General features: G+C 49.8%; 1 protein-coding gene across 1 annotated transcript; it reads left to right on the top strand.

Annotated features, from left to right (window-relative positions):
• Positions 1–17,757: 17,757 nt before the first annotated feature.
• Positions 17,758–22,218, top strand: LOC309405963 (N-alpha-acetyltransferase 20-like; the record flags this gene model as incomplete). The annotated part of the gene is given in 8 exon segments (XM_082000944.1): positions 17,758–17,810; positions 17,953–17,977; positions 18,097–18,114; positions 18,120–18,186; positions 19,473–19,552; positions 19,556–19,608; positions 20,575–20,720; positions 22,135–22,218. Coding segments are annotated over 8 exon segments (526 nt in total), but the record flags the coding sequence as incomplete, so codon positions are not given.
• Between the last annotated feature and the right edge of the window lie 217 nt (positions 22,219–22,435).

The following is a 22,435-nucleotide window of genomic DNA, read 5'->3' as shown; positions in this document are numbered from 1 at the left end:
TCGTTTATCAGCAGTCCTGGTTAACAGGGGAGGTCCCAGAAGACTGGAGGCTTGCCAATGTGACACCCGTCTACAAGAAAGGCCGGAAGGAGGATCCTGGGAACTACAGGCCTGTCAGCCTGACCTCTGTTCCAGGGAAGATTATGGAGCGGTTGGTTTTGAGAGTGCTCACAGGGCATCTGCAGAACAGCCAAAGGATCAGGCCCAGCCAGCATGGGTTCATGAAAGGCAGGTCCTGCTTGACCAACCTGATCTCCTTCTATGACCAGGTGACCCGCCTAGTGGATGAGGGAAAGGCTGTGGACGTTGTCTACCTGGACTTTAGTAAAGCCTTTGACAGCGTCTCCCACAGCATTCTCCTGGAGAAACTGGCGGCTCGAGGCTTAGACGGGTTTACTCTTCGCTGGGTGAGGAACTGGCTGGATGGCCGAGCCCAGAGAGTTGTGGTGAATGGCGTTAAATCCGGCTGGCGGCCGGTCACGAGTGGTGTTCCCCAGGGCTTGGTTCTGGGACCAGTCTTGTTCAATATCTTTATAGATGATCTGGATGAGGGAATCGAGTGCTCCCTCAGTAAGTTTGCAGATGACACCAAGCTGAGTGGGAGTGTTGATCTGCTGGAGGGTAGGAGGGCTCTGCAGAGGGATCTGGACAGGCTGGATCGATGGGCAGAGGCCAACTGTATGAGGTTTAATAAGGCCAAGTGCAGGGTCCTGCACTTTGGCCACAACAACCCCATGCAATGCTACAGGCTTGGGGAGGAGTGGCTGGAGAGCAGCCCGGCGGAAAGGGACCTGGGGGTGCTGGTTGACAGCCGGCTGAATATGAGCCGGCAGTGTGCCCAGGTGGCCAAGAAGGCCAACAGCGTCCTGGCCTGTATCAGGAATAGTGTGGCCAGCAGGAGTAGGGAAGTGATTGTGCCCCTGTACTCGGCACTGGTGAGGCCGCACCTTGAATACTGTGTTCAGTTTTGGGCCCCTCACTACAAGAAGGATGTTGAGGTGCTGGAGCGTGTCCAGAGAAGGGCAACGAAGCTGGTGAGGGGTCTGGAGCACATGTCTTATGAGGAGCGGCTGAGGGAACTGGGGTTGTTTAGTCTGGAGAAGAGGAGGCTGAGGGGAGACCTTATCGCTCTCTACAACTACCTGAAAGGGGGTTGTGGCGATGAGGGTGTTGGTCTCTTCTCCCAAGTAACTAGTGATAGGACAAGAGGAAATGGCCTCAAGTTGCGCCAGGGGAGGTTTAGATTGGATATTAGGAAAAATTTCTTCACTGAGAGGGTGGTCAGGCATTGGAACAGGCTGCCCAGGGAGGTGGTGGAGTCGCCATCCCTGGAAGTGTTCAAAAAACGTGTGGATGTGGCGCTTCAGGACATGGTTTAGGGGACATGGTGGTTCTGGATTAATGGTTGGACTTGATGATCTTAAAGGTCCTTTCCAACCTAGTGATTCTGTGATTCTGATAGTGTCATGATGTGTCCAACGATGACGATGGCGACTGCCCCACCCATGGCCTCACCCACTTCGAGGCACCTGCAAAGTGGGTAAAACCATGAGTAAAACCATGGGTAAAACAGCCACCACCGTCAACCTCGTCCCCTGGTTAGCAGTTGAAAAGGTCCTTTGTCCTTCCGCAAATAATTTAACACATATAAGGCTTTATTCAAACGTTCTTAGGGTAATGTGGTAGCCTCTCCCCTTTTTGTTTTGAGCGTGATTATCTAACAAAGCTCATTCATTGGGTGTGTAAGATACTCATTTGAGTTATTAGCTAGCCAAGCATTCTTTACTACCTTTTGAACCATTCCTTGTAGACAATGCAATAAACATGGTACAATAAGCATTAGTATTAAGATAACAAGTACTATAACAACTGCCCCTTTTATTAAGTCTTGTAAACATCCACTTAGGCCCAAACTTGACAGCTATGATTCGAGGTTTAGTGAACTTGTCTGTAACCTGTCCGTTAAGTCCTTCAGTTTTTGCAATTGTTGAGTTACCGACTGTGATGTATCTGTTAAATTCATACAACACATGCCATCAAACTCCTCACACCCGTGCCCTTGGGCCAAAAGTAGGAAGTCGATAGCTGCCCAATTTTGCAATGTCGCATGCCTTATTGAGTCAGTTTCCATTAACAAAGCACTGAGTGTTGCAGAAGTAGCATTGGTTTGTTTCGCTAGCCAACATCCCAATTTATTTAAAGTGGTTAAGCCTTGGGCAGCAGCGACCCCAGGGGCAAGGAAAGAGGTTAGTATGGTTTTGTCCGCAGTCCAAAAATCCAGTTGGTCATTGCACTCTTCCTGATATTTTCAAATCTGTCGTCTTATTCTATGCCGTCGGGTAAGGTTCAATATCATAGAAGTGTTGGGAGTTAACAATGTTAGGTGCCCCAATGTGTAAGGACCACCTCTCAAATGGGAGGGAACACCTTGCCATGCACGATCACCACAAATCAAGAATATTCCTTTAGGGAGTCTCATTAGGATAATAGTAGAGTGCGAGATGTTGCTCGTTGTATAATTACACCAATTGGTAGCATTCTGAAAAATGGCTAACGTGGGGTTTACATCCTGTGACCTGGTATCGTCCTGTCCTGTATAATTAAAATATAAACAGGTAGGGGCTGTAATGCATCCTAAAATACCCAACTCCTGCGGTTCCAACAACTCCCGTGGTCCGTGTGTCATCCATCCATCCCACTTATCCATAGCTGCAGAGGTGCTTGTTATTTTTTAAAAACAAGGCTAGATCAGGGGCGGTCTTCTTTACCACCATTGCCGAATCATAGTCCCCTAAGGGCAGATCAACTAAGCATGTTGTAAACAGATTCTCAGCAGTGGATATAGATAAGCAAAGGTGGCCTTGGCCTGTTTGATTAGCTAGTGTAACCCAGATATTTCTTCTTGGTTGAACGGAAAACCACGCCTGAACCTGGTATATCAAACACGTGACTATCAGACTCACGAACAACGGGATTTGCGTCCTGTGTCAGTAAAGACTGTCATCCCATTCACTGGGGTCTCCGATTGCATAGGCATTTCTTCAAACCGTTGATTAGCCAACAGTGACAATAATCTATCGGACGGATAGCTATTTGTAATGTGTTCTAAAAAATCAGAGATTGCGATCTGAAACTCCAGAGAACTGGCTAACAACCAATCTAAGTACTTTTGAGATACAGGAACATAAATTATTACAGGTTCTAATCCAGATATTTCTACAATTCTTTGTCTTCCCTTAATAATGAGTTGTGCAAATAATTCATATCTGGTGACCACTATTTTTCTGGGTTGGTAGGAGAGAAAAACCCATTCTAATACTTTCAAACTGTTTGCTCTATTTCCTAACTGTACGATCAATCCTAGTGGATATTGCCATTCCCCTCCTGAATTAACTATCATAAGCGAGATACTCTCAGTAGGTGAACATCTGTGAGCATAGGTTGTTGCTATCTTCTCAGTAATTTTCTGCAAAGCCTGGTGTTGATCCTCGTCCAGTTGACGTCGCTCTGGAGCCTCCACCGAAGACTCCAGGAGCGGCATCAATGTTCTCAGATCATCATTAGTAATTCCGCAAATATTGCGAACCCACTGTATATCCCCCATTAATTTTTGGACATCAGAAAGATTTTCTATTTTCACCTTAATCTTTATTTTTTGTGAGTGGACCGCTGCCCTGGTAATAATCCAGCTCAAATATTGCCATGGTCCCTTCTTTTGAATTTTTTTTGGTGCTATTTTTAAACCCTAAATAGTGCTCTAAGTGCTGTAAAATGTGGTCTGCATTCAATTGTGTCCCTGCTATTAATATATCATCTATATAATGATACATTATTCAATCTAGATACTTTTCCCACACCGGTTCTAGAGCCCATGCCACAAATGTCTGACACATCGTAGGTGAATTTTGCATTCCTTGTGGTAACACTACCCAATGATACTTTTTGCTAGCTCTCCTTTATTTACCGATGGTACCATAAAGGCAAACTTCTCTGCATCCTCAGCTGCTAAGGGAATGGTAAAAAAGCAATTGAAATATACTCTTCGATTCCCTGCAAAAGAAATGATACATTTGTGACAATAATTACAACGACATAGAACAAACCCACAACACCGTTTTACAAATACGGCATATTGAAGTTCCTGGTCTTGAACGTCTGGGGAGTGCCGCTGAGACAGTCAACGAGCCATCATTCCGCATACAAAAGAGTGAAAGCATCAGCTGGCGGTACGTCGGAGTTGACTGCGTCCGTGGGACGTGTGACAAGATCTTCAGGTCTTACTGCCGGCCGTACCGACCGTCCCCTCCCTCTCTTCCAAAGTCTCTTGTCTCATGCCTCGCCAATGTTGGGCAGGGTCGTATCTTGACTTGGGGGAAGGATCATCCCAGGCAGCCCCCTCCTGTTGCGGCACGGGTCAGGAGGCGGGGGCCAAGGAGGACTTGCCACCTCCGTTGGTTGCGTTAGCGGGGGCGGGGGGCGGGAGGGGTTGGGGGGGAGGCTGGCGGGGGTTGCTCGTTCTCGCCATCCCCAGCTCGGCCTCCCTTCTCTCCTGAGGCTGTGGCAGCGGCAGCTGCTGCCGCCACCGTCCGCTCTGATTTTATCGCCTTTATAGAGTCTCTGACTAATCGCCAGGTTGTTAACACTTTCGCAGCCGTATGATCCTCTTTAGAGGCTGCCTCAAACACCAATTTCCCTGCTTTCTCCCAGGTAGGTAACTCAAAAGCTGTTGCAGAGTCTGCTGCTAGCCCCTGACTCTTCAAAACAGTCTCAAATAGCAATCGCCACGTTGTTGCTAGCTCCGCTGCTTGCCCATCTCCTTTCGAGACTCACCCCATTGATCTTTCACATGGGCACACAGGGGAACATTGAGTACATTGTTCTGGGCAACGTTGTCCCGTCTTGCCCTCACATACATCATCGTAGATCTGTTTCTCTGACTTATCTATGCAGCCGGTTCACTCGGTGCATCTGGCACCTCAGGAGGTGCAGTCAGAGTTGCTGAAGGTCCTGGACCCTCTGACTCAGTTAAAAAGGGATTGGTTGAAGACGGTTTAACAGCCTCCTCCATATCAGCTGCAGCTTTTCTCTCTGCCTTTAAGGCTTTTAATGTGGTTAACATCAACTTCCATGCCGTCACTAACTCTGCGGTGGTTTTATCTCCATTCCCAATATGTTCCTATAACATTTTTCCTATCTCCTCCCACGTCTCTGCCTTAAATGCCACAGACGCATCGGGGGGGTACCCTTTTTGGCACCAAATTAGAAGCCTTCTAAGTGTATATTCATCATATTTCAGTCCTCTCTTAGAGAGCATATGCGGCAGGAGTCTGACCATCGCCCCTTCTTCATGTGATGCGTTCTGCCTTTAGTTCTTTTAATGTCTCTAGGATCAACCTCCAGGGCGTCGTAAATTTTATACTGTCTTTGTTGCCTGTGCTATTCACTTTTCAGTTTTATATCTTTTCATGCAATTAATAACATCTCTCCAAGATTTCATTAATTTTTTTTGCTGATTTATCATCATCGATTACTAGATCCCACAAACAATCTCCATAAGAATGCCACTCGTCTACTTCAAACATACTTTCAGGGTCTTTAAAAAACCCTTTTGCTTTCCCTAATGCAATTAACCCAGCCAGATCTTTTAATTGGCTTACTCCCCGCTTTTCTAAAAAGCATTTTAAGATTTCGAACGCTACCTCTATTTCCATTGCGCGCTATGTTGACCTTCTTAATTATCCGGTCAATTATTTTTGCAGCCTTTTCCCACGGGTAGCCTTCTTTTGGACGGCGAACCCCTTCTTAATTATCCTGGGTTCAAGCACGGATCAGGCGCGCCGCGGCAGCATCCGCTGATCTTCTGCTCCCTGGTCGCTGCTACCAGTACTTCTCCGATCTCGCTGTCCGGTGAAAAACAAGGATGGGGTCCCTGTTCGGGCGCCACTTGTGACGAGCGAGGGAAGGCAAGCAGTTGACTCAATATTAGTGATAAGGCAAGCTTCAACTTTATTGCAAAACCTTACACATATTTATACACTAAGTTCTACCTTATGCATACTTGTCTTACAATCATTGGCTTAACTCTAAAGATTGCATTATCATACTCCTCCTACTTGTGGTTACTGCTACGTGGTCCGGGTTCCATCCTGTTTTTCTTATACAGTGCTGCTTCTTAGCTGTTTACCACAGCTCCTTCTCCTCAAGCTCGAGCCCTGCAGATGTCCAGCTGTTTAGCAGCTTCCCAATGCCACAGCTCCCTCTTCTCAAGGCCGAGCCGTGCAGATATCCAGCTGTTTACCAGCTTCTCAACGCTGCAGCTCCTTCTCCTTAAGGTCGAGCCGTGCAGAGTGATCCCAACATCTACCTCCAATTTTTGGCCTCCCACCCCTTGTTAGCATCCCACCCCTTTTTGTCCTCCGCTTTCTGCTGGCCTCTACCTCCCCTCTATCCTCCCACCCCTTTTCGACCTCCCCCTCCACTGTGGACTCCCAATCATTTTCGGCCTCCACTTTTTCTGGCCTCTACCTCCCCTTTGTGGCCTCCCACACCTTTGTGGCCTCTACCTCGCCTCCACCCTCCCACAATTTTGTGGCCTGCCACCCCTTTTCAGTCTCTGCATTTTTTGTCCTCTCCCACCCCTTTTTGGCCTCCCACACTGTTTTAGCTTACAGTTTCTTCAGACCTCTACCTCCCCTCCACCCTCCCACCTCTTTTTAGTCTCCTACTCCTTTTCGATCTCCAATTCTCTCTGGCCACTAACTGCCCTCCAGCCAGCCACGCCTTTTCGGCTTCCCAGCCCTTTTCAGCCTCCAGTTTTTCTGGCCTCTACCTCCCCTCCAGCCTCACATAACTTTTTGGCTTCCAACCTCTTTTTGGCCTCCATTTTCTTCTGGCCTCCACCCTTCCATCCCGTTTCAGCCTCCCGCGCCATTTCAGCCTCTGCAGCCCCTTTTCGGCCTCCACCTCCTCTTTGGCCTCCCACCCCCTTTTCAGCCTCCACTTTTTCTGGCCTCTACCTCCACCCCTTTTCGGCCTCCCACCCCTTTTCAACCTCCACTTCTTCTGGCCTCTACCTCCCCTCCAGCCTCCCACTCCTCTTTCGCTTCTCACCCCTTTTCGGCCTCCAGTTTTTCTGGCCTCTACCTCCACTCCAGCCTCCCACCCCTTTGTGACCTCCCAGGCATTTTTCCCTCCAATTTTTCTGGTCTTGTCCTACGCTTTTTGGCATCCCACCTCTTTTTGGCCTTCACTTTTTTCCTGGCCTCTACCTCCCCTCTGTGGCCTCCCACACCGTTTCGGCCTCCACTTTCTTCTGGACTCTACCTCTTCTTTTTGGCCTCCCACCTGTTTTCGGCTTTCACTTTTTTCCTGGCCTCTACCTCCCCTTTGCGGCCTCCCACCCCTTTTCGCCCTCTACTTTTTCTGGCCTCTCCCTCCACTCCAGCCTCCCACCCCCTTTCGGCCTCCCACTCCTCTTTGGAGTCTCACCCGTTTTCAGCCTTCAGTTTCTCTGGCCTCTACCTCCCCTCCAGCCTTCCACTCCTCTTTGGCATCCCACCCCTTTTTCAGCCTCCACTTTTTCTGGCCGCAGCCTCCCACCCCTTTGCGGCCTCCCAGGCATTTTTCCCTCCAATTTTTCTGACTTCTACCTCCCCTCCACCCTTCCACAATTTTGTGGCCTGCCACCCCTTTTCAGTCTCCGCATTTTTTGTCCCCTCCCATCCATTTTTGGCCTCCCACCCTGTTTTAGCTTATAGTTTCTTCTGACCTCTACCTCCCCTCCACCCTCCCACCTCTTTTTAGTCTCCCACTCCTTTTCAATCTCCAATTCTCTCTGGCCACTAACTGCCCTCCAGCCAGCCACGCCTTTTTGGCTCCCCAGCCCTTTTCAGCCTCCAGTTTTTTTGGCCTCTACCTCCCCTCCACCTTCACATAACTTTTTGGCTTCCAACCTCTTTTTGGCTTCCATTTTCTTCTGGCCTCCAGCCTCCCACCCCATTTCAGCCTCCCACCCCATTTCAGCCTCTGCAGCCCCTTTTCGGCCTCCACCTCCTCTTTGGCCTTCCACCCCTTTTCAACCTCCACTTCTGGCCTCTACCTCCCCTCCAGCCTCCCACTCCTCTTTGGCTTCTCACCCCTTTTTGGCCTGCACTTTTTCTGGCCTCTACCTCCCCTCTAGCCTCCCACCCCTTTGCAGCCTCCCAGGCATTTTTCCCTCCAATTTTTCTGGCCTCGTCCTACGCTTTTTGGCATCCCATCTCTTTTTGGCCTTCACTTTTTTCTGGACTCTACCTCCCCTCTGTGGCCTCCCACACCGTTTCGGCCTCCACTTTCTTCTTTCCTCTACCTCTTCTTTTTGGCCTCCCACCTGTTTTTGACTTTCACTTCTTTCCTGGCCTCTACCTCCCCTTTGTGGCCTCCCACCCCTTTTTGGCCTCTGCCTCCCCTCCACCCTCCCACAATTTTGTGGCCTGCCACTCCTTTTCAGTCTCCGCATTTTTTGTCCTCTCCCACCCCTTTTTGGCCTCCCACCCCGCTTTAGCTTACAGTTTCTTCTGACCTCTACCTCCCCTCCACCCTCCCACTTCTTTTTAGTCTCCCACTCCTTTTCGATCTCCAATTCTCTCTGGCCACTAACTGCCCTCCAGCCTGCCACGCCGTTTCGGCTCCCCAGCCCTTTTCAGCCTCCAGTTTTTCTGGCCTCTACCTCCCCTCTAGCCTCACATGACTTCTTGGCTTCCAAAGTCTTTTTGGCCTTGATTTTCTTCTGGTCTCCAGCCTCCCACCCCCTTTTAGCCTCCCACCCCCTTTTAGCCTCCCACCGCCTTTTAGCCTCCCACTGCTCTTCTGCCTTCACTTTTTTACTGGTCTCTACATCCCCTTTTTGTACTCCCACCCCTTTTTGGCTTCCCACCTCTCTTTGGCCTTGACTTTCTTCTGGCCTCTACCTCCCCTTTTTGGCCTCCCACCCCTTTTTAGCGTCCCACCCCTTTTCGTCCTTTTCTTTTCGCTGGCCTCTACCTCCCCTCTAGCCTCCCACCCCTTTGCGGCCTCCCAGGCATTTTTCCCTCCAATTTTTGTGGCCTCGTCCTACGCTTTTTGGCATCCCACCTCTTTTTGGCCTTCACTCTTTTCTGGATTCTACGTCCCCTCTGTGGCCTCCCACACCGTTTCAGCCTCCACTTTCTTCTGGCCTCTACCTCTTCTTTTTGGCCTCCCACCTGCTTTCGGGTTTCACTTTTTTCTGGCCTCTACCTCCCCTTTGCGGCCTCCCACCCCTTTTCACCCTCTACTTTTTCTGGCCTCTACCTCCACTCCAGTCTCCCACGCCACTCCAGCCTCCCACCCATTTTCGGCCTCCACTTTTTCTGGGCTCTCCTTCCACTCCAGCCTCCCACCCCCTTTTGGCCCCCACTCCTCTTCGGCCTCCCACCCCTTTTCAGCCTCCACTTTCTCTGGCCTCTACCTCCCCTCCAGCCTTCCAGTCCTCTTTGGCCTCCCACCCCTTTTCAGCCGCCACTTTCTCTGGCCTCTACTTCCACTCCAACCTCCCACTCCTCTTTGCCCTCCCACCCTTTTTGGCCTCCACTTTTTCTGGGCTCTCCCTCCACTCCAGCCTCCCACCCGCTTTCGGCCTCCCACTCCTCTTTCGCCTCCCACCCCCTTTTCAGACTCCAATTTTTCTGGCTGCAGCCTCCCACCCCTTTGCGGCCTCCCAGGCATTTTTCCCTCCAGTTTTTATGGCTTCTACCTCCCCTCCACCTTTCCACAATTTTGTGGCCTGCCACCCCTTTTCAGTCTCTGCATTTTTTGTCCTCTCCCACCCCTTTTTGGCCTCCCACCCCGCTTTAGCTTACAGTTGCTTCTGACCTCTACCTCCCCTCCACCCTCCCACCTCTTTTCATTCTCCCACTCCTTTTCGATCTCCAATTCTCTCTGGCCACTAACTGCCCTCCAGCCAGCCACGCCTTTTCGGCTTCCCAGCCCTTTTCAGCCTCCAGTTTTTCTGGCCTCTACCTCCCCTCCAGCCTCACATAACTTTTTGGCTTCCAACCTCTTTTTGGCCTCCATTTTCTTCTAGCCTCCAGCCTCCCACACCATTTCAGCCTCCCACCCCATTTCAGCCTCTGCAGCTCCTTTTTGGCCTCCACCTCCTCTTTGGCCTCCCACCCCCTTTTCAGCCTCCACTTTTTCTGGCCTCTACCTCCACCCCTTTTCGGCCTCCCACCCCTTTTCAACCTCCACTTCTTCTGGCCTCTACCTCCCCTCCAGCCTCCCACTCCTCTTTGGCTTCTCACCCCTTTTTGGCCTGCACTTTTTCTGGCCTCTACCTCCCCTCCAGCCTTCCACTCCTCTTTGGCCTCCCACCCCGTTTCAGTCTCTACAGCCCCTTTTTGTTATCCCTTCGGTCTTCGGCCTTCACTTTTTTCTGGTGTCTACCTCCACTTTTTGGCCTCCCACCCCTTTCTAGCATCCCACCCCTTTTCGTCCTTTTCTTTTCGCTAGCCTCTACCTCCCCTCTAGCCTCCCACCCCTTTGCAGCCTCCCAGGCATTTTTCCCTCCAATTTTTCTGGCCTCGTCCTATGCTTTTTGGCATCCCACCTCTTTTTGGCCTTCACTTTTTTCTGGACTCTACCTCCCCTCTGTGGCCTCCCACACCGTTTCGGCCTCCACTTTCTTCTTTCCTCTACCTCTTCTTTTTGGCCTCCCACCTGTTTTCGGCTTTCACTTTTTTCCTGGCCTCTACCTCCCCTTTGCGGCCTCCCACCCCTTTTCGGCCTCCACTTTTTCTGGGCTCTCCCTCCACTCCAGCCTCCCACCCCCTTTTAGCCTCCCACCGCTCTTCTGCCTTCACTTTTTTACTGGTCTCTACATCCCCTTTTTGTACTCCCACCCCTTTTTGGCTTCCCACCTCTCTTCGGCTTTCACTTTCTTCTGGCATCTACATCCCCTTTTTGGCCTCCCAGCCCTTTTTAACATCCGACCGCTTTTTGGCCTGCATTTTTTTTCTAGCGTCTACTGCGCCTCCAGTGTCCCAGAACTTTGCGGCCTCCCACCCCTTTTCGGTCTCCACTCTTTCTGGCCTCTAACTCCACTCCAGCCTCCCACCCCTTTTCGGCCTCCACTTTTTCTGGGCTCTCCCTCCACTCCAGCCTCCCACCCTCTTTCGTCCCCCACTCCTCTTCGGCCTCCCACCCCTTTTCAGCCTCCACTTTCTCTGGCTTCTACCTCCCCTCCAGCCTTCCAGTCCTCTTTGGCCTCCCACCCCTTTTCAGCCGCCACTTTCTCTGGCCTCTACTTCCACTCCAGCCTCCCACTCCTCTTTGCCCTCCCACCCCTTTTCGGCCTCCACTTTTTCTGGGCTCTCCCTCCACTCCAGCCTCCCACCTCCTTTCAGCCTCCTCCTCCTCTTTGGACTCCCACCCCTTTTCAGCCTCCACTTTCTCTGGCCTCTACCTGCCCTCCAGCCTTCCACTCTTCTTTGGCCTCCCACCCCCTTTTCAGCCTCCACTTTTTCTGGCCGCAGCCTCCCACCCCTTTGCGGCCTCCCACCTCTCTTTGGCCTCCCACCCCTTTTCGGCCTCCAGTTTTTCTGGCCTCTACCTCCCCTCTGTGGCCTCTCACTCCTTTGCAGCCTCCACTTTTCATGGCCTTGGCCTCTCACCCCTTTGTGGCCTCCCACCCCTTTGTGGCCTCTATCTCACATCCACCCTCCCACAATTTTGTGGCCTGCCACCCCTTTTCAGTCTCCGCATTTTCTGGCCTCTCCCACCCCTTTTTGGCCTCCCAACCCATTTCGGCTTCCAGTTTCTTCTGACCTCTACCTCCCCTTCAGCCTCCCACCTCTTTTTAGGCTCCCACTGCTTTTTGATCTCCAATTCTCTCTGGCCACTATCTGCCCTCTAGGCTGCCACGGCTTTTCAGCTTCCCAGCCCTTTTCAGCCTCCAGTTTTTCTGGCCTCTACCTCCCCTCCAGCCGCACATGCCTTTTTGAATTCCAACCTCTTTTTGGCCTCCATTTTCTTCTGGCTTCCAGCCTCCAGTTTTTTCTCGCCTCTACAGCCCCTTTTTGGCCTCCCACCACTCTGCAGCCTTCACTTTTTTATGGCGTCTACTTCCTCTTTTTGGCCTCCCACGCTGTTTTGTCTTCTAGTTTCTTCTGAACTCTACCTCTTCTCCACCCTCCCACCCCTTTTTAGTCTCCCACTCCTTTTTGATCTCCAATTCTCTCTGGCCTGTACCTCCCCTCCACCCTCCCACCCCTTTTTATTCTCCCACTCCTGTTCGATCTGCAATTCTCTGTAGCCATTATCTCCGCTCCAGCCTACCACGCCTTTTTGGCTTCCCAGCTCTTTTCAGCCTCCAGTTTTTCTGGCCTCTACCTCCCCTCCAGACTCACACGCCTTTTTTGGCCTCCAACCATTTTTCGGCCTCCCTTTTCTTCTGGCTACAAGCTCCCCTCCAGCCTCCCACCCCGTTTTAGCCTCCCACCCCCTTTTAGCCTCCATTTTTTTCTAGCCTCTACAGCCACTTTTTGGTCTCCCACCGTTCTTCTGCCTTCACTTTTTTACTGCTCTCTACCTCCCCTTTTGTCTTCCCACTCCTTTTTGGCTTCGCAACGCTCTTCGGCCTTCACTTTTTTCTGGCGTCTACCTCCTCTTTTTGGCCTCCCATCCCTTTTTAGCATCCCACTTCTTTTCGGCCTTCGTTTTTTTTTTTTAGCGTCTACCACCCCTCCAGCCTCCCAGAACGTTCCGGCCTCCCCCCCTTTTTGGTCTGTACTTTTCTCTGGCCTCTACTTCCTCTCTAGCCTCCCACCCCTTTGCGGCCTCCCAGGCATTTTTCCCTCCAATTTTTCTGGCCTCTACCTCCACTCCAGCCTCCCACTCGTTTTTGGACTTCACTCTCTCTGGCCTCTACCTCCCCTTTGCGGCCTCCCACCCTTTTTCGGCCTCCAATTGTTTTCGGTGTCCAATTTTTTTGGCCTTTATCTCCCCTCCAGCATCCTATCCACTCTCTATGATGTGGGAGGAAAGCTGTCTTTTGAGGGGTGTCTCTATCTGCCCGAACACGGCCTTTATGACTGCAACGCCCGTCTAGCCATCCTGTGGTTATGCCTCCATGACATGGGAGGACTTCCACGACTGGAGGAGACTCTATAGCTGCTGGAACACCGTCTCCATGGCCAGGATGCCACTCCGGCCGTCCTGGATGTATAGCCCCATGATGCGGGAGGACTTCTGGGATCAGAGGCGACTATCTAATGGTGGGAAAACCATCTCTATGATGGGAATGCCACTCTAGCTGTCCTGGTGGTATGCCTCCAGGATCCGGGAGGACTTCTGGGATCATTTTCGCCTCTCTAACTGTGGGAAAATTGTCTCTAAGGTCCAAAATACTAGCCTAGCTGCCCCAGAGATATGTCTCCGTGATCCAGGAGGGTTTCTGGGATCGGAGGTGATGGTCTAGTTGCAGGACCTCCAGCTCTATGACCAGAATGCCACTCAAGCCATTCAGCAGGTACGTCTCCATGATGCCGGAGGACTTCTGGGATCGGAGGCAACTCTCCGGCCATGGGAATACCACCCCTGTGACCGGAATACCACTGTAGCCTTCCTGGACGTATGTCTCCATGATCCGGGAGAACTTCTGGGTTTGGAATGGAGTTTCTAGGTGCGGGGACACATTCCATACAACTGGAATGCCACTCTGGCTGTCTGGGAGGTATGTCTGTATGATCTGCTTGGACTTCTGGGATCAGAGATAACTCTCTCTAGTTGTGGGAACACCATTACAATGATAAGAAGGCCTGTCTGGCCATCCTTGATGTATGTCTTGGCGATCTGGGATCGGACTGCCGTCTCTATCTGCCATAACAGCATCTCTATGATCAGAATGTCAGTCTAGGCATCCCTGAGCTATACCTCCACGATCTGGAGGCCGGCTGGGATCAGAGGGGTCTCTCCGGGTGCCGGAACATCCCATCCGTGACTGGGATGCCATTGTAGCCATGTGGGAGGTATGTCTCTCTAATCCCGGAGGACTTGTGGGAGCAGAGGGCACTCTGTAGCTTCCAGAACAGCATTTCCACAACCAGAATGCCACTCTAGCCATCCCGGACGTAACTTCTCTGTGATGTGGGAGACACTCCAGTCTCCCGCTACTTTTCAGCCTCCGTTTTTTCCTGGCCTAAATTGCCCTCCAGCCCCTCACTAATTTTCAACCTCAACGTTTTTCTAGCCTCTCCTTGCCCTCTGGCCTCCCACATCTTTCTGGCTTACAGCACAAGTTCAGCCTCCACTTATTTCTCGCCTCTACGTCCCCCTCAACCTCCCATCCTTTTCTGGCCTCCACTCATCTGTGGCTTCTACTTAGACTAAGGCCTCCCCCACCGCATGTTGCCTCCCCCCTCCTCATGTGGCCTCCTGCCGTATTCGGCCTCACACCCCTTTTTGGCCTCCACTTTTTTCTGGCCTCTACCTCCCCTCCAGCCTCCCACCCCTTCACAACTTTGTGGCCTGCCACCCCTTTTCGGTCTCCACATTTTCTGGCCTCCTACCTCCCCTCCAGCCTCCCAGCCCTTTTTGGCTTCTCCCAGCCCTTTTTGGCCTCTCCCAGCCCTTTTTGGCCTCCACTTTTCTCTGGCCTCTACCTCCCCTCCAGCCTCCCACACCTTTGCGGCCTCCCACCCGTTTTCGGCCTCCATTTTTTTCTGGCCTCTATCTCCCCTCCAGTATTCCACTCCTCTTCAGCCTTCCCCAGTTTTCAGTGTCCAATTTTTCTGGCCTGTACCTCTCCTCCAGTGTCCCACCCCTTTTCATTCTCCAATTTTTTCTGGCCTCTACCTCCCCTCCAGCCTCCCACACCTTTGCAGCCTCTCACCCTTTTTTGGCCTCTGTCAACTCTGTAGTCACTGGTAGAACATCTCTTTGTCCTGGACGCCCCTCTCCCCATCCCAGAGGTATTTCTCCATGATCAAGGAGGGCATCTGGAATAGGAGTGTGTTGGGATCACCCTGCAAGGGCTCGACCTTAAGGAGAAGGAGCCGTGGCATTGAGAAGCTGGTAATCAGCTGGACATCTGCACGCTCGGCCTTGAGGAGAAGGACCTGTGGCATTGAGAAGCTAGTAAACAGTTGGACGCCTTGCAGGGCTTGGACTTGAGGAGAAGGAGCTCTGGTAAACAAGTAAGAGGAAGTAAAGGAGTGTGTGGACACTTGCAGGCAGCAAATCCTGACTTTGTGAGAAGCGCGTGGACTGTGTGTGGTAACCAACCAGGACGTATTCTGTGGCATGTGAAAGAGCTGTAACTGCATAAAAAGCAGGCACTTGTCGCAATAAAGGTCTTTGGCCTGAATCCCCACCAGAGTCCATGCCCTATTACTCCACAGGAGGGGACTCTCTAACTGCTGCAGCACCGTTGCTATGTTTGGAACGCCACTCTAGCTGTTCCCCAGGTATGTCTCCATGATCTGAGAGAACTTCATGATTGGAGGTGACTCTCTAACTGTGGGAATACCATTTCTAGGACCGTAATGCCACTCTAGGTGTCCCAGGAGTATGTCTCAAGGAGCCGGGAGGAGTTCTGGGATCAGAGGGTACTCTCTAGCCAAGGGAAAACAGTCTTTATGACTGGAATGCCTCTCTAGCCATTTGCGATGTCTGTGTCCATGTTCTGGGCGGAATTCTGTGATCAGCGGTGATTCTCTTGGCACTGGAACACTATTTCTATGACCTGAATAGCATTGTAGCTGTCCCAGAGCTACTTCTCTGTGATCTGCGAGGACTTGTGTTATCAGAGGGGACTCTCTTGCCATGGCAATGGCATTTCAAAGACACAAAGGGCAATCAGACCATCCAAGAGGTATGTCTCTCTAATCTGGGATGACTTCTGGGGTTGGAGGTGACCAACTACTGCAACACTAACTTTCATCACTATCGCTGTCTCTCACACTGCAACACTATGACCTGAATGCTACTGTAGTTGTCCTGTAGGTATGTCTAAAAGATCTGGAGGATGGCTGGGATCCAAGGTGACTGATTATCTGCTGGAATACGGTCTCTATGAAAATAAGTTCACTGAAGCCTTCATGGAGGTGTGTTCTGATGATCCAGGAGGACTTTTGGGATCAGAGGTGACTGTCTAGGTGCCAGAAGACCATCTCTATGACTGGAATGCCAGTCTAGCCATCCCAGAGATATGTCTCCATAATCCTGGAGCACTACTGTGATTGGAGGGGACTCTATAGGTGCCCGAACTGCAACTCCATGTCTGGAAGTCTCCTGTAGCAGTCCCAGAGGTATGTCTCCATGATCCAGGAGGACTTTGGAGATTGGAGAGGATGTTCTAGCCATGGGAAAACAGTCTCTATGACTGGAATGCCACTCTAGCTGTCCTGGACATATTCATGATGATTTCTGGGATCGGAGAGGATTCTCTAGCCTCCAGAACACCGTCTTCATGACCGGAATGCCACTCTAGCCAGCCTGGAGTTAATTCTCTGTGATCTGGGAGTGGCCTCCAGCATCCTGTGTTTGCAGATGGTGAAGATACACCTGCTGATTGCTACAACATCATGCTTACATGACGTGTTTTTTCTCAAGGATGGATTCTGATCCCTAAAGCTCTGAAAGCAAAGTTGAAGGGCAAGCGGTATGCTTGGGTGGAGAGAGATTGCAGTGTGTGATGCACAAGGTGTTAAAGTCAGAGCAGCGGAGAGGTATGTTCAAGATCATTCAAGGGTGTAGGGTTTATTGTACTTGAGGTGAGCATGTGCTGGGTAGGCACTTCCAGCCTACGTCTGTGCTGTGGTGTCATTTGTGTAGTCTGTGTTCTGTGTCCTATACCATACTCAGGTTTTAATGCTCACTCCTTTCTTTAAGGTGCTCACTAAGGTTGGTGTGCACCTTAGTAGGCATCTGTAGAGTCTTGACTGCATCTCCTCATTGTCATAGTGCTAGTCATGCACTGGTTGTCTAGCAGTCATATGCAGAAGCCTGGATATGTCTCGCATGTTTTGCATCACGGTTGATTTTGGACAGTAATCTTTGCAGTGGTGATCCAGGCTGTGTCAGCAGCTCTTCTCTTGTCTTGAGTGCTCAGTTTCTACAGGATCCTCTTCTACTGTTTCTTCCCTGCATTCTTACAGTCTTAATTCTTAGTGCCTGGCTTCTTGGGCATCCGCCGTCCCAGTTTTGACCGTAACTTTTTGTCATGGAGCCTGGCGTTTGGCTGTTTTTCCCAGGTCTGCCATAGAGCATCTGTACCATGCTGTTGTGGTACTGTAGGACTTCATGTCCAGTGGCCTCTTCCCTCCTCTGGGAGCTGTTTGTTTTGCCTGTGGCATTCTTGCATACTACAGTCATGTTGTGCACAGTGTCAACCTGTGTGTGTTTGTTTGGGGTGGAGCTGGGGGTCCTGGCCTGAGGGTCACCACGGGGTCCTCCTTGGGCACTGCACAAGCTCTCCCCGCCTCCCGGAGACAGGCTCCCAGCACATCCTGGCACCGCATCCCCACTGGCCCATCCCCACTGCTCCTCCACCACAGGCAGGCCCAGTCTTTCCAGCCACCCCCCTGCCGCTCTCAGCGCCTGCGGCCAGCCACAGCCCCTCTGCCACTTCTGCCCGGTATGGCCCACGGGGGCATGTGGCCTAGCGAGGGTGGGACCAGGGCACTCTGCTGCCACCTCTGCATGGCAGAAGGAACCCTTGGGTGGTGGGAGTGATTCTGGGGTGGCGGCAGCACCAGGAGCAGCATGACAACACTCCACACCTTCAGCTGCGATGACATATTTTGCTTCAACAACATGTGAGCACCCATCCGCCTTTCCCTCTGCTCTTCTTCATGCCCCCAAACCCCATACTCACCCTCTGCAATGCCTGGCCCACAGGTGCATGCAAGGGACTCCCCCTCACCCTGGGCCCATGATGAGCACCACTCTCCTCCACAGCAACCTGGACCCGCTGGTGGAGACCGTATCCTTCCCGCTGCTGCTGGTCACTGCAAAGGAGGTGTGGGGCCTAGTGCAGGTGCTGACAGTCCTGGAGGCAACAGTCCTGGCGGTGACAGTGTGCTCCTTAACCCAGCGCCGCAGTATGGGATACTCTTCTACTGTAGTACCCAGCCTGCTGGCCCGAGCATTTCATTGTTGCTGAGGCGCCCGGCAGGGAGCCAGTGGGTTATGGTGACTGTGGTGTGACTCCACGGTGCCAAGTTTTCCAGCATTACTGTCTTACTGTGTTGCATATTTGGGGGATTATAATGCAGGAGCTTTTCTTACTCTTCACATTTTCCAAATACCAAACAAGGAAGAGGAATGTCACATAGCATCTTCCCATTCCATAAAAGTCTACGGGTACTATGTAGGACTCGTAGCATTAGTTTTCAGTTTGATGTTCCTAGCGCAGCAAGGACTCTTGAGTGCGGTAACGTCCACCCAGGTTTCATACGGGTGAATGTACGTGTAAAAGCATTTCTGCAATCCTGGAATTAAATCCTTGTGCTCAGCTCTGATCTCACACAAAGTCAGTCGTCAGTAAGTAAAAATGCCGGGCTTGGTTTTTGCATTGTCCTGTAAAGGAAAGCTCTGTGTCTGGATGTCAGTTGCTTATGTGCTGTGGAATATCTGTGTTTCTCAGAAATCATTCCAAGTAGAACTCGGTTTGTTTATTCTTTCTGTGTTGTTTTACCCTCTTTTTGGGCACGGGGGGGTGGGCAGAATAAGGGTCTTTGCAGGGAACTGGGAAATAAAGTATTGAACATCAGAAAGCTTAAAGCATTTACTGTACAGAAGGTTTCTCTATACTCACCACATCAGTTGCATAGTAGCAGTGACTGCGATGTTTATAAGAGTACCGTGCAGAAGCGTGAATATTCGTTAGTGAACTAACACTGGTTTCATTCTGTGTAGAAAGGAGAGGAACTGTAAAGAAGCTCCCCAAAACAAGTTCTCCTCCCCCCCTTTTTTTTTCTTAAAAATACCGTGTTTGCGGGGCCTTAGGTTTCTATTGCCCGACTGGCAAAGCTTCCCAAGCTCTATTCCCCCATAGTCACCAAAAGTCTCCAACAGTTGCCAGGACAGCAAGTTAGTTTTGGGCTTCTAGCCCTTTGTTTCTCCATTATTTTTGCCAGATCCTGAATTCCATTCAGTTAAAGACTCATAAAGATTGCTTAAAATTTGCATTTGGAAGTCACGCCTCAAAGGATGAATTTGCAAAAAAAATTTTATTTTTACACTAGTCAAGAAACTACTGTAATACTTGAGCAAAATGACACTTCTGGCGGTTGCTGAATCGCTGAGTGATAACGTAGACATCCCCGTTTGAGCCTTCACCGCAATCATTGCAATGTTCGTTTGCAATCATTGCAATGTTCATTTATACGCTGCTTGGTTCTTTTGTAAAGATGTATAGCTCTGGGTGGTGCATTACTCCAAGCTTGCTACTGCATTGATGGTCTGTACGTTCACAGTAACTGGTAAAATGGCAGGCTCTGCAGCTAGGGAAGAACTGCACAGACACGTTACCGCTCGCTCTGTTGCACCAGAATTTTGACGGCTGGGTTTGGCTGCGAAATGGATGGAACTACTGGAAGAAATTTCAGAAAAGTGAGTACTATCCTTATCTTTAAATTCCTCTTTCAAATTAATCTTTCTACAGACACCTGTCCCTGGCTTAGATATTTGATTTGAAACAGACCCAGAATTTTGCTTTAGGCGGTGTTCTGATTTGCTGAAATTCCTTGTAGTGAGAGAAGAATTATGAACGTTGCTTGGCCATTTAAGATCTTAGCATTTCCATGAAAGCTAACTTGCCAGAATGAGTAGGAAGGAACGTGCATTCCAATAGAGGCACTGTGTAAAAGGTCATTTTCTTGACAGAAAAAGAGCTTCGCAAAACGTCGGGGTTGTTGGGTAATCACAGGGTTTGTGTGATTCCAGCAGGCACAATCTTGAACAAATTTTGTATGGCAGACAGTATCTTAGCTTACTTTCCACCTCATGCTTGGTTGCTTGTACCTTCCGAAACTTTAATTTAGTGTCAAATGAACCCACAGGGAAATGTCCTCAACTCATGTTCGCAGGGAAACCCCACCATAGTTGGTAAAATTGGACAATAGTACAACGTTCTGAAAAATTTGCCTTGGGAGGCAAAGGGCTGTCTCCCATTAGACAACTGAATTTTGCGACCGATTCCACCACTTCCCCTGCCATGCACTTTGAAAGAGGCAGTATCTAAGCCAACACAGCTTAAAATGTGGATTTTTTTTTTTTTTCAAATAATTTCTTATGGAGATGAGGCTTGCGTGTCCATTTAGCTTGTCCTGTTCTTTCTCTTGATAATTCTGAACCCACTAGCTGGTGTAGAAGAGCGGTCATGTTACAAAAATAAAATTCTATTTGTGCTTATACTGGATTTGCCGCTTGGGAAAGGAGCGCATCCATTACTATGGTGTGAAAGGCATTTGATTAGCGTACCACATTGTCAGACCTGCTCTTGGTGTGATTACAAGCTATGGGTTATTATTTAGAAATACATTCATCTGCTATTCCTCACTGTGTATTTTTTCCAAGAAAGGGTGGGTTTTTTGTCAATTTCTTTGTGAGAGTATCAAATCAGGTTGCGGTAAATACGTATCAGCAACCAGGCTACAGTGTGTACCAGACAATATTAGAGTACCAGTCTGCTAGCGGCGGAGAGCCGGATGAAGATGCTTACGGTAAGTACTTCATTCTGCCCCAAGTGGAATGGACCTTGGGACCTCATGTTGAGGGTTGCTGGGTTGGTTTGTTCGTTTTTTGTTTGTTTGTTTGTTTGTTTTTTTAAATGAAACAAGTTCAGATAGTTGTTGACGAATGGGATTTTTTATACTCTTTTAGATAGCTTTTCCTACAGAAGATTACATTGGTTACAAAATACGATCTTGTAGTTTACACATTTTGTACTGTCCGTGGCAAAATAAACTACAAACCAAGAATAAATTACTAAGTAGTAAGACATTTATCCTGTAGGTAAGATGAAAATAAAAATGCAGTTTTTTTCTAATTTTTCTTTCCAAGGAACACTCACACCCAGTGGCTGAGCCTTTTGCAAATGTTATCGGGGGAAGAGACAGCAGTGCTTTCCTCCTTTCTTCCCCTAACAGGGACTCAAACCTTTGTTTTGCTCAGATGTCTAGCTACAAATTTACCAGCGTGAGCAGTCAACAGTGGCAGAGAATTGGGTGGCATTTTCAATTTAAGGAGGAAGGAACATGGAGATTGAAGTATGTTAATTCTGTTAACAAAACTGAAATACCAGCCACTTCCTCTTTCTAGATGTTCTTTCCTTCAAATATCATCCCTAAAGGGTTATGTGGCCATGCTGCGTATCTTTTATATGCAGTTCATTTGATATGCAGGAGTAATACAAAATACAGGGGCTACGGACAGACATCTATCAGTGCTGTGGATGCCTTAAATCATATGTTTGTCCCTTTAGCCTGCCATTTCCATCAGTTGAGTTTCACACAGTGTTATAGCACAATTGATAACATTGCTGCTGAACAACACTAAGGACATCAAACTATTAGAGCGTGTCCAGAGGAGGGTGACCGAGATGGTGAAAGGTCTTGAACACGAGACGTACAGGGCGTGGATGAGGTCACTCAGTTTGCTCATCTTGGAGAAGAGAAGGGCAAGGGCGACCTCATCACAGTCTACAACTTGCTCAAGGCGGGGCAGCAGCAGGGGAGGCGCTGATCTCCTCTCTGCGGTGACCGACAATAGGACACGAGGGAACAGAATGAAGCTGCGTCAGGGGAAGTTCACGTCAGACATTAGGAAAAGGTCCACTGAGAGGGTGGTCAGTCACTGGAACGGGGTCCCCAGTGTAGCGGTCACGGCGCCAAGCCCCATCCGAGTTCGGGGAGCATCCGGATGATGCTCTTTGTCACACAGTTTAGTTTTAAGTAGTCCTGTGAGGAGCGGGGAGTTGGACTCAATGATCCTTATGGGTCCCTTCCAACTTGAGGTATTCTAGGATTCCAGAAATCTTCTTGATTAAAAATTATCTTATTGTAACAGACCATTCATGTAACATGGCTTTGTGCCATGACTGTCTTATTATAATAGCATTTTTTCTCTTTTGCACAGATATGAGAAAAGCTCTTTCCAGATATATGGAGAAGAAAGCAATTATACCTCTACCTCATCCTGTGCGACCAGAAGACATTAACCGTAAGCTGTGATTCTCAGGCACCTTACTAAGAGCATCACGTTCCTTCTGCCTCCAGCCCCTGAGAAGTTACAGATGAGAAATCTTAGGCTCAATGTTTTTCCCCATGAAATATCACAAAACAATATTGAGAAGCTTGCTAATGCTGCTTCTGTTGTTAATGGCTGCATACTACTGCACTTACCCTATTATTTTTTCCTTTCAAATACTGGAAATTCA

This window comes from Phaethon aethereus (genome assembly GCF_964289735.1).
Source record: "Phaethon aethereus genome assembly, chromosome: 5".
Taxonomy (NCBI): Eukaryota; Metazoa; Chordata; class Aves; order Phaethontiformes; family Phaethontidae; genus Phaethon; species Phaethon aethereus.
Note: the sequence above shows the minus strand (reverse complement) of the source record. Positions and strands in the feature narration are given on the sequence as shown.